The sequence below is a fragment of the Lutjanus erythropterus genome, chromosome 3 (genome assembly GCF_056507025.1).
Source record: "Lutjanus erythropterus isolate fLutEry1 chromosome 3, fLutEry1.hap2, whole genome shotgun sequence".
Taxonomy (NCBI): domain Eukaryota; kingdom Metazoa; phylum Chordata; class Actinopteri; order Lutjaniformes; family Lutjanidae; genus Lutjanus; species Lutjanus erythropterus.
This window is the reverse complement of record NC_139319.1, coordinates 20,607,402-20,620,399: the sequence shown is the minus strand read 5'-3', so window position 1 is coordinate 20,620,399 and position 12,998 is coordinate 20,607,402. Positions and strand designations below refer to the sequence as shown.

The following is a 12,998-nucleotide window of genomic DNA, read 5'->3' as shown; positions in this document are numbered from 1 at the left end:
TTCTTCTTAAGATCAATTCATGATAAAGTGTGCAAAGTAGATGAGGGCAAGCATTGCAAAGTGATGACATAACATTTAGGCCTATGGCTGAACAAATTCTACGCAGATCCAGTCACAAAATTCCATGGATTCATATATTTGAGGAATTTGCCTGTTTATTCTTGGAAGGTAAGAAAGAAATGGGGGAAAAAGGTAAATAAATACAGGTCAAAAGTTTCGGGCATCAGACACGACATCCAGTCTGGCTCTTATCTTTGAAAGGCGACTGGCTTGATGGTTTTGTAGATGAGTCTAGGATCTTATCTACACTCGCATCCAGTGTCTCATAGAAGCAGAGCCTGTCCTCCTCCGCTCAACCCCACCCTTCCTCCTTCCCCATCATCGTACCAAAGAATCTCGCATGACACCAGACCAGACACAGACCAGATCAATTGCAGACAGCACTTTTTCCACACGCATGACAAAATACTGGAAAACAAATCTAAAAAAGCAATCTAATGTTATTTTGAGTGTCATGATCTGTGAGTAATCTCAAGACATGCAAATCAATAAACAGCAAGGACTCACCAGCTTTTTCTTTCTCAGGAATGGCAGAGGTACTCTGGGAAAGAGAAGAGAAAAAGGATTATAGTTATTATAATTTAGGTTACATACATTTCTATGATTCAGAATTCTCTGCGGTACCCTTTAAAATAAGCATTTCACAGTGTGTGAAAAGTACTGGAAAAACTTGATGTAAAATACCAAATAACCCACCTACAAGCATACACATTAATAAAGCTGCCTTTCCCCAAGGAGTAGGAACCTTTGGAGGAAAAAGTTCCTGCTCAAGGGGTAGTATTTCCCAACTTGCAGCGCTGAGCATTTCTAGTACTAGCAGCATTTTATTTCAGCCACCATTTTTTTTTAAAAATCTGCAGTTTGTTTTCTGTTTATTGACACATCAACATTGAGTTACAGACAAAGTTTAGCATTTCGACTCGGCTTCAGCTTTGCTACTACTGCTCATCTTTATTTCAGCACTGACTCAATGACCCCCATTTGAAAAGCAGTAAATCATGATCAACAGCAGCCCGACTTGAATTTCCTCCATGCTTACTGTTGTTGCAGTGCCACACAAGTACTGTAATGTCTGTCTTTCACCTAACATTGTTGTTGCATGGTCACAAGCAAAAACAATATGCTAAAACAGATGTCTGTTTTTCATACATCGACAGACTAATTTGCCAAATCTTTGTGGGTTTTTAGACTGTGTTGGAAACCCTGAAGGAACCTTTTAGAGACATTCCTGGGACTAAAAGTTCAAAGTACTTTGAGTGGAAATGTGGCTTAAGACAATCATAGAAACGCAAATTGGCCATACACAGACATACCAATAGCCTGGTTTCTAAAACACCATTTGCATAGTTTTCTGATGTGCAAACGTCGTAATATATGTTCACAACAGATAACCAACCCACCAGAGACTTCAGAACAAATATCACATCATTTAAAGTCAGAGCACACAGCACACTCTCCTCTCAGTCAGTGTTGATCCAACCCTCACATAGACATTACAGATAAAATCTCAACACGTTTTGTAGCCATAGTAGATTCTCATCATTCTGCACATGTAATTTTTCCTTCTATGGCTTTGTGGTGGGTAGGAACTAAAACTGCATCAACACAGGGCTTCTGGTAAAAATAGAGCACTAATTACTCATTGGTAAAAGGTGTGCGTGCATATGTGTGTGTGTGTGTGTGTGTGTGTGTGTGTGTGTGTAGGGCAGCAGTCAGTTGGAATGCAGAGGTCTTTCTTGCCTCTGACTTTTGACCTCAGGTTCCTTGGCTGACCTCCACACCCTGACCTGTTTTAATCCACGCTCCCCTGGAACAGATCAGACCGGACAAGGAGGACAAGGTACATTCTCAATACAATTCATCCACTCTGTCCACAGTGTCTTTGGTGTGCAAAACTTAGAAATACCCACTTCTCCTCCTGATATTCCAATTAATATAAAATATTTTACAACTTAAATTTTTACCCTCAGGTCTAATTAAAGCGATTTGTTGTGATGGGATGCCTACTGTGGGGTTGAGCTCATTACAGTCAACTGTTTTTTTTTTTTGGAAAGTCAGTCTCTTGTCATTCCACGGTGCAGTGTGTTTGACATCAGAGCTGTCACACACATGCCCAAGGAGTAACACAGCCTCTAAAAAACACAACAACAATAAGCCCCATGGTGGACATTTTTGACTTGCACACTGTACCATGGAGTGCAACAAAGGGATGCAGAGAGGACGGAGATCATCGGCTTAAGAAAACTTAATAATTCACTTTTTCCCTGCACAATATGTCCAACTTCTCTTCCCCTCATATCTTCTTTCTGACAAGATCTGCTTGTCTCCGAACTTCTCCCTTATCCTTTCTGTATCACACCTTAGCATGGGCGTGGGAAACATGCTCCTTTGCCAAGGTATATTATACTGCCTCACAGAACTTCTTGGTTAAAACATAAGCTAATTTGTTGAGGTGAAGGTGTGCCCCTGTTAATGAGCATTATGACTACGATCATTTCTCCCCATTGTGTCTAACAGTAAGTCTATTCTACATATCTTATGAAAAGGATGGTTTTGACAACAAGGTAAAAACCCTCACAGTTATCGTAAATATATTGCTGTGGACTTTCCTTTATTTCCCCAAATCAGTCCATTGTGACTCCACTCCTCTAAACTGTCTGATAAACATGAAGTTCTGTAGCTCATGGAAATTTCTATATAAGAGTCTTTCACTTTCACTTCTTTCAGAGTTTCATTATTAATCATTTTGACTTTTACAGCATTCACATGTTCACATTAGCATGTTCTGATATGAGAAACAAACAGAGTGAATCATCAAAAACAAAAATGTGACCACAGACCCTTTGCTCTCAAATATCAAGGGGGCTCTTATATTTTATGAAGAACCACCACAAGCGTGACACAGTCTGGTGAGAGCGAATACAATGCCTGCTCTCATACATGAGTTTGTTTTTGCAAACGTGTTGGCTGATTAACGCTGGATAAAGTGTTGTCTTGGTCCCAATCTGTCTCACTCAGATGTTTGAGAAGCCAGTGGGTGAGCTGTCTGTGCATACATTTTTTTTTATCTGAAATCCACACACTCCAAGTCTGTCACTATTTATGTGTGTGCCGGTATGTTTTGTCTGTGTATATAAGCATGTGAACATGCATTTGTGCACAATGTGTGGGCAAAAACAGCATTTAATCACTCCATGGGTCACGTTGCAGACACAAAGTGGGTAAAATTCCCCCTCTGGACAAATTAGTTTTTATAATTTATTTCTGATTAATGACCGAAAAAGACACCAGGGAGAAGCCACAGCCAAAGACTCCTACTCACTCCTCTGTCACTAAATCACAAGCACAAACAGAATAACAACAGTGAGGTGAAATCAGAGATAGATTTATACTCAGTGCTGTTTCAGCTGTTGAACTCCAGTAATATTAGCTCCACTCTTTCAGACACAACAGTGTCCTTGCTGCATCCCCCTGTGTGCTAAACACTGTGAACTGTGTGAGATTCAGGCAAGATGACACTAACTACCTGATTTGTTTTTGCTTGTTCATCAGTTCTATATAAATTGTTTCTGTTGGCCAGCGTACTGTGTATTTTGTCCACTTTCACCTTTATAAGTAGTTTAATTTGAAAGCTCACTGTAATTGCTTTATAGTTAGTATTATAATGTTGGAAGTATTTTTCTTTGTCAACAAATCATATGAAAAGGCCAAAGCAACAATGACTTGTTCCTACTATATTGCCTTTGTAGAAAAAGATATAGTCTATTTATTTATTTATTCCAAAAAGCAATTAAAAACACTGTCAACTGGGTGTTTTTGACTCAATCCCACATATACTGTACTGCTGCTGTAAATATTAATTAGCTCACTAAATGTGTATTCATCCACAGTAAAAAATAGTACTTGACAAATGCACAAGTATTTGTGTAACTTTTGCTGATAACTAGTGTCCAGCTGTTTTAGGGGATTATTTAACCTTTTCAAAAGATAAAACTATATACTTTAGACCTGTTTTTAATGATTTACATTTTAAGTAACAGGATTTAATGTTTATGTTTTTTTCCAGTGGGTGGTACATGCCCAAAGTAATTTTTTTACTTGAAACGACACATTTTTTTTTTTTTTTTATTAGTATCAAATTATCAAGTAACGCCTTCAACAAGCCATGCCAATGTAACTGTATACCCAGGTCAATACTTCTTCTGTTGAAGAGCAAATGCACTTAAGCACATGGTAAATATTTTTCTTGAAACATGATGTGTTGTGGCAGAGCACAGAATTAGCACCAGAAAACAGCCAAATGCTGGCAGAATGTGCATGTGGCTGGTAAAATTTGTACATTCACCTGCCATTGGAGTTTTGACCATGTCCTCCAACACCACCCAACTAAACTCCTTTCAGGATAGTTAAAATGATTGTTTGTGCTTCAGCTCATAAACTTTGCCTTTACCCAACACCAGTTTCTGGCTAGTTCTCAATGGGCACTGCACACACTCTCAACTAAGATGAGAAAGAATCAGGATGGCTCACTCCTCATCTACTTCCATCATCGAGTGAGTGAACCCTGAGTCACAGACAAGTGTCACAGACAGAGTGGGAAATTCAAAGTCTTTCAGTACAGAGAGATAAACACATTGTGGAGTTAAATCTTTTTGTAGGATTTGTTGAGGCCAGCTTTATCCTTTAATTCTGCCGTGAAACACTGCAATATTTCACACATCATATATCACGTATCATCATATAATGTGCAGATTTGTGCCACAGATTTCTTATCATATTTTGTGGCACAGTGCAAAGAAGAAAAATCAATTACTTTCTCTGTTGTTATTAACTGGCTATAACTCAACGACTCTCAGCAAGCATGGCCTTGAGTAGTGGAATCAATATGGGAGGTCTGTGTGGCATCTGTGCTTAGCACTAACAAGACATTTCAGTTCACCGGTGTGCGCCCTTCCTATTGTGTAAACACCACACCACGGGTTCCTGTCAATGACCCATGAAGTCACTCGCACACAGTGTAAATCTCACCCTCACACAATGCCATGTTTTCCCTCATAATAGCAATTACAGCTGAATAAAAGTCAGTGCGAGACCACAGAGCCTAAGAAGAATGCGAATGAATGAGTGCCAGTAAGTACCAGTGTTTTCATAGCACCACGGTCACATATTTTCCCGATGTTTGCCTGCGCTCCCCCTAGCATGCTGCAGCACAGGTTGTCCCAGTGTGGGGTTGCGCAGGCCGTGTCAGGTGTCCACTGGGGAGCTGTAGGCTGCGGAGCACACAAGCGTCAGCTGCCTCATTTACTGCCACTAATTTACTGGAAGTGGGATGTGTGGGGGGCACAGGGGGGTGTGGTATGTGTTTGCTTTAGTGTGTGTAGTGGCCTGCAAGCATATGTTCCTGCATGATTAACCGCTGTGGGGTCATTATTGTCATTACTGCAGCAAGAAAGTAGCTTTTACAACAAAAACGCTACAAAAACTTTTTTGGGGGGTGAAAATACAATGTTTGATGTTTTTTTAAGTGTTGAAACTAACATGTTTGCTATTGAACCATCTATTTGCACCCATACAATGAAAGAGTTTTGATACCAGCAGGAATGAGCGTGCAATAGATTTTCTGATACTTACTTTTAAGACGGTTTTGTGTTCAGTGTTTTTCCACAAACCCGTTTCAATCCATTTTTTTTTTAAAAGTCAAACTTCTCAATGTTTAACAAGGTCTAAACACAAACAGCTGCACAATAACTGCATAAAAACAATACTTCCAAATTGGAAACATTTTATTTAAAACCCTTAATGTCCAGTTTTCCAATTTTTTAATTAAGCTTGTTGCAATCACTTGGGAGCATCAAGTATATTGTTTATCATGTTGTTCCAGGTCTCCACTGAAGGTGTATGATGTTTACACTGAGACTCCATGCTGTCTAAGGATTCACTGTTCCATCAAATAGAAATGTTCACATGTTTTACTCATCATTTTAGAGTTGAAACAAATATATCCACACACCAAATAGCTCCCTTAAAAAACAGATTTTTATTGTCAATGACTTTTCCAGCACAAGGCTTTCTCAGACTTCAAGCCTGATATTCAGTATTTCCCCTACCATTGTTGCCATACCAAAGGGATCCCCCACAACCCCGCCCCAAAAGGAACAACATAATAATTTTAGGCTGAGAATTCTTCACATTCAGATGTTTATGTTCAGACCTTTATTTTGAAATTCTGCATTAATTTCTGTTTCCTTGTGTTTCTGCTCATTCTCTGCTGTATTTCTGCCGGCATTGCTGCTGCTCTGTCTTGTCGATGCTAAGTGTGTTTATTGTACTGCTGTAATGTTGGTAAGGACTTTTTAAGTAATTAGCCTTTTGTTAAGCTAACCAGCTAGCCAAGCTAGCTCGGCCTGTATTATGGTGAAAACACAGTTAATATGGTTACTGCAAGAGAATAATTTAGTATTAACACTGTCACACAGGGAGTATAGCCCTTAAAATGTTTTCAGTTAATGCTGGCTATCAGTAACAAGTCACAGATATGCTGTAAAGAGCCAAGATCAAACTGATGGCTCTGTTCTCTTAATGGAGTCCTGAAGTTGACAATTTTCCCTCATCCTACTTTTGCTCTGATCCAGCACCTGTCCATTTTATTGTTTGCTCTTCGTTTTAGAGAAATCTTCTCCAAATTCAGCACAACATGATCTCCACTAGCATCTCAAATAATGTTCTGAGACACATTTCAACACCAAATGTTTGTTCATCAGAGTCAAAAGAGTCGATGTGCTCCGTTATACTTTGAACTATTTTCCAAGTTTCCCCTGTGACAAGATTATCTTGCCCATAAGAGCACCGGAAGCTCCTTGTGAGTCAGCTGAAGCATGTTTATCCTCTTACTATAACTAATGTTCTGAGGGTTTGAATTAAACATCAGTGATTCACTGTTGGAGGAGTTTTAAATCATGAATGAGCAAAGAGTAATTAAAGAACTCACCAAATATTTGGTGTCAGCTTTTGGTACAATGCCCAATGCTACGGACACACTTCAGTTGGTACCAAAAAAAAAGCAGGATTTAATATCCAGCCCTGGTAACAATTTTCATTTATTTACTTATTTTATTTGATTTTCAGTAATGGACCCTAAATTGTATGCACATGCTTTTTTGTGTGAGTTGGTCAAAGACGTTAAGCAAGCCACTAGCTTGTGGCTCTTGCACAACAAATCCGAGCAGTCCACACTGCCTCTCTCAACCCCACCATCACCCTCTCATCCCCAGCCCCCCTCCTGCACTGCAGCTGCAGTGTGTGTGTGTGTGTGTGTGACCACCCATGGTCTGTGCTGGCCAAGGATTAGGGGGCTCAGGCTAACCCAAACCTTTTTCTCCACCACTTAACGCAAATGGCTAAATTGGTGCACATGGCTTATGGTCAGGTAAGCTTGTGGCTCCGGCACTAGACGTATAAGGTAACTGTGATGGCGGGGAGGAGAGACATTATGTGTGTGAGAGTGCATGCGCACGCCTATCCAAGGCCTTTTGAGATGTTATCTGGTGCTCATTTCTGCTTTTTGACTGGCATGAATGTGCTCTTTCTGCCCTGCACTTAGACAAGAATTTATTCTGCATGCTCTGTCGACCCCTGAGTGCACGTGTGCAGGGAAACGTGGGAAACAATTTCATTTAGGCTTCTCCTAGAGGAAAAGTCTGACAGCCCCCTCCCCACCACAACCTTCATACTTTCTCCTCTGCATCCCCTTTCCACATTTTAATAGTTTCCATATGTCACACTTGGAGTGTGTCAACAGGAAGTGATGCGATGGCTCGGTGTAATGATGCGTTGGAACATTTCCTGCACAAGACGTATATTAGTGCCCAGATGTTGGATTTAACAGCTATTTGAAAAGAAAACAACCCCCAATGAAATCTGGTGACACTTGAAAACGCCTCAAGAACATTTATCAACATCCTCTACAATGCTAAAAGCTGAGGTGAAATCTAGAGCATTAATGGAGGCACTTTCAGTCTTTAGCTGTGTTAGGAGGTTAATGATTTTACCAGACCCACTGTACACTCTCCCTCACACACACATACACACACACACACACAGACTGCCAGCTGAGGCAGCGTTCTCTCACTCAACCTTGAGCCAAGAGATATGTTCTGTTTGGGGTGATGTTGACTGAAAGGCAGTGAGAAAAAGCCGATATACACACACACACACACACACACACACACACACACACACACACACAGAAGCGACAGCCAAAGCAACTGGCTTCTAGTTTCAGGCAATGTCTGGTGGGATTTAGTGCAGAGCCCCCAGAGAATAAACTGTGAAATGTTGACTGGCCCTTGGAATCTGGACAAGACAATAACTCTTAACTTCCTCCCAAAAGGCAAACTGGTCATCACCAAACTTCACTCATTAGATCATTCTTTCAGGTGTGCTTAAATGGAAACGATTCATCTTAACAATGTCTACCTCCAGGTATAGCTTCACTAAACATGACATGTATCTGCATTTATGCATGCATACCATCAGACTTTTTCCCAGACAAAATCATCAATGAGACTCTATGGCTTTAGCAATACACTAAATAAAACATTGTTGGGATTCAATCATGCAAAATGTTTAATCTGTTGTAAAGAAAACAAACCACTTAATGATTCAGTTAGAAACGAACGTTCGGGTTTACAAGCATAATCACTAGCATTTCCTGAAAACAGTGTATACATCACTTATGACCCACTAGAAGTTTGTGGCGGTGTCTGTATGTGCAGAGAACCTGCCTGATGCCTGCATTTCTTTATGTTCTCATAGTTTGCTTTAGTCTGGACATTTCTGAGCTTCGGCCTGTTTGACAGTGGTGTGTAGACGGATGTGGATGTGTTTATTTATGCTTTAGAAGGTAAGCTGTGAAACAATCAGAAAATAACGTTTCAATTCTCTGATTCACCACTTTGTTCTTGCTACCAATGCTCGCTCTCCTAATTCATAGTCTATGCCCCTCGCGTTTTCTCTCATTCATTGAGAGGCCAGCATTGAAGCATGCATTTACAAACTATGTAGCAGATTCTACCTTTTAAGTAATATACTTCTACATAGGTCCATATAATACAGAATAATGATGAATAATATATCATTTCTGCATAGTTAAACACCAATGCATGTGATGTATGGTAAAATATGCTTGCTATATTACACTTTAGAAAAATTTTTACTGCTTGACAATAAAGCAAGCATAGTTCTTTTTTTTATGATATTAGAGACAATATAAGCAACATAGTTTATCCTGATTTAAAGGACCACCATGTAGGATTTAGTGGCATCTAGATTTTTATTTTCAGAATATTATTCACTAATGAAAATATACCAATAAATATTATATCCCATTTCCTCCATATATTCTTCCAACAGATTCCCATATATCTTACACACTGGACATTTATTTGTATTTTGAGTGCCTGTTTTACCTGCATGGTGAATGACCAATTACAAAAAATCACACCAGACAAGGATTATTGCTGTTGCACAAAAATGCTACATCCGCTATTTGAAATGTCTTTGTTTCGGGATAGATTAATAAAGAATAAAAGGGAGTCTAAAAGTCTTACTCCACCACAGGCATTGATGTCACTCCTTCCCTCCTGTTTTTGTTCTCTCTACACAGCGTAGTTTAATCCACATTGAGGAACACAATATCACACGCAGGATTAACTTAAAAATCAATTGCGCATTATAGGTCATTCTTACAAGAGGTTTACAGTTTTATTCACATTATTCCAGCCGTGTATTATTAACACTGATTAACAGACAAAATGTGTCACCTGTTCCTGCTCACCACCAGGTTGAATTTGTGGCTTAGAGACCAGAGTTAATAGGGATAAGCCTCATGATCCCAACTGCACCAACAATGCTAGCCTGTGGATTAGCCGCTGACATTTTTGGGAGAGAGTGGAGAGTGGGTTAACAACACAGAGGGATTAGACTGTCCTCTGTAGAAGACGGTGGTGGCCCCACAGCAGTCCTGTGGCAGACAGACACACGGCTAACTGACTTACCAGAAGGACCAGTGGGTGAGACCTTGCTAGTCACAGTTTTGCAACATTTACTAAAGAATGCACTGATTCCTTTAGAGGGCACTGCATTCAGCTGGACAGCGGAAAATTGACTAGTGGGTAACTGGAAACACTTTGTGTAAAGGTAGTTTCATGTGCCAAAATAACATATATAGCTCTAAATAAAAAAACAGACAAACATCTTTAAAAAGGTACTGCACACTAAGACATGTTTCTTGAGCTGTAAACTAAATGATATGACTGTACTTTGATGAAACACGTCAGTACAGGTGTTAAAATTGACATCAACTGATACATTTATAAAAATTGTGATTTAATGGGTTGAAAATGGTTCAATGCAAGGCCAAAGGTGACATAGAGTTTACCATTTGGTACTAATCTATTTCATGAAAATTTATATTTCAAAAAAGGATGTTAAAGCTCTCTAATCAGAGCTGGACAATCCACCTCCCTCAGATTCTGCTGTGGAGTGGGAGTTTGTAAAATAGTACTCATTTTGAAACATGTTGACACTCATCATTTACAGGAGGTTTTCCTTGTCTATTTTTTTGCTAACCCTTTACTTCGTACTTTTCAATTCTAGTGCCTCTGGCGTCTGTAGAAGCACCACTGGACTGCATTATTTAGATGAAAGGAGAAAGGTGGTGGTGGACACCTCATCTGCCTGCAGCTCCTGTAAGGCCTGACACTGTTGTTGCACTGTCTCGCCCTCTATTTTATTATCCTCCTACAGTCAGCATCATTCACCAGATAAGAAAAACCCAATCTGGAAACTTTACTGATGGATGACAGTTTCAGAGTAGGTGTGTATATGTGATGGACACAGCGCTAGGTTGTATTTATTTTTAAACAGGTGGCAATTTTGGATGAAAAATACAGACCTGGTTTGCCTTTAGTCATTAAAACTGAGAGTAAAGATGATTAATTGAGGGAGACACTTGCTCAATATCGGCTGAGGTAATGTAACTTCAAGGCAAACATGAATGAAAACACAATCACAACAAAAATGCGAACACATGCTCAAAGCCAAATGCCCCAATTAAAGCCCTAGACCACAAGCCCAAATAAGTGTTACCTAAATTGCACCTGGTTTTACAATGAATTCCTATGTACATGTTTCAGCATCTGTGTGTGTGTGTGTGTGTGTGTGTGTGAGTGCATTCAGTTTGTTTGTTCATTCTGTGATTTATGGCGCTTCATTATCAGCGGGCTGCAGGGGTGTTTCCAGATGCCTGCATTTTCCAGTCATCCTCAAGATTTACTGTCAACAAGTACCATCATCCTGCAACTATTCGCTGCTCTTTTTACTGTCTCCTTTACGTAATAGATGTGCATCTCGCTTCATTGACTCTGTGCGTGCCTGTATCACTACCAACTAGTTCTTGTTAGGAACAAACACAGTGGAGGGATGTTTTCAAATTGGATGAAAACAGTATGATTCACTGAAGTTTTAAAAAAAATACCAAAACCATATGGACCCTGTAAAGTAAATTGGTGATTAAGTAGATGTGATTTGGGTGTCATAAGTTGCTATTGAGCCCAGGTATGTAAACACATTCACTTTATTATGATTTATGTGATTTATGTGATTGACTTCCACGAAGATACCAAAACAGAAAACTCATTCTATGAAACAATTAAGCACAGCATAGCTGGAATCCATTTTTACAAAATGTTCAGTATGCACACCGAGTCAGGCTGATACATGTTGAGGATTTTGATAAATGTCATGATGGCATGTTTTTGGCTTTCTGTTCTGCTTTGTTTTGGGTTTTGTTTTCTTAAGATACTATTCCAACCACACAAAAAAAAAGAAATCAATTTATTCAGTATATCCTTCTCTCTTCTGTTCTTGGAGTGCTTTATGCAATGGCTATAGCCTTGAATCGACAGGAAAAACAAGATTTCCTTTTGGGGGTTGAGGAGAAGTTCATTTTCCACATCCTGTTCCAAACACAAGCCTTTTCTTTTTTCTTACCCAACTTTTTTTCTTAACCACAGCAGGTCTGTGTTTGTCTCCTTGTTACAGCTGTGCTCAGCAGAGGAGTGACCTTGGGGACAATGACACCACACAAAGCGGCGAGCGTGGCCATGACCGGAGCCACTACTGGCACCCCTTGTCAGACTGAATGGTGGTTGGTTTCACTGACTCATTATGGCCTACTACAGTCTTTAAGCCAAATATGTGGGTGGAATGTAGGCAAACATAATGATGCCTGCTGCACATGGTGTTGACTATTGACCAAGGACGGGAACGGGAGAGAGTGGGAGTGAGTGCACAGATAAATAAAAGGCAGTGAAAGTAGCAAAATATTGAGTCTTTTATCTGAGAGGGACACTGAGAAGGTGTGGTTTGGATAAAGGATGTTTGGGGACAGCGAGGCTGCCAAAGCGGAACACGGAGGAAGGACAGAGCAGAGATCTGCTAGTGACCTTAGCACGCAAATCACAGCGCTGCTATTGTCCACCAGAGCACAGACAGATAAAGAGCTATGTACATACATAACCTACTGACAAGGAATAAAGTATTTCCGTCATTCTAAAATACAAATATCTCTCAATCAATTATCTGCCAGTAAAAATCCCCTGAATCTCCACTACTGCTTTCAGAATTCGCTGTCAAAATAGCAGCCAAACCACCAAAGGAGATGTCAGAAGTTGTGTTTGTAGCTCTGTTGCCGTGGAGACAGAATACAGATCCAAACAAAGGGTCGAAGGTCGCCTTGTTATGGAATGTTTACCAAAGAAGATGGAGAGGATGAGAGCTGGTATAGTGCAGGGCTTTACCTGTCACCATATGTATGGCATGTAAAACACTCACTCCTGTGCCAAATTTAACACACAGCCATGGTCTGTGCCTTGTTT

At 40.0% G+C, this 12,998-nt stretch overlaps 1 protein-coding gene across 1 annotated transcript in view; it reads right to left on the bottom strand.

Annotated features, from left to right (window-relative positions):
- Nucleotides 1–12,998, bottom strand: part of dlc1 (DLC1 Rho GTPase activating protein) — a 101,566-nt gene that overhangs the window by 71,897 nt on the left and 16,671 nt on the right. Inside the window, exon 5 of the mRNA XM_084715337.1 lies at nt 568–601. Within this exon, the coding sequence (XP_084571463.1) occupies nt 568–601 (34 nt within the window). The remainder of the gene's footprint in view (nt 1–567; nt 602–12,998) is intronic.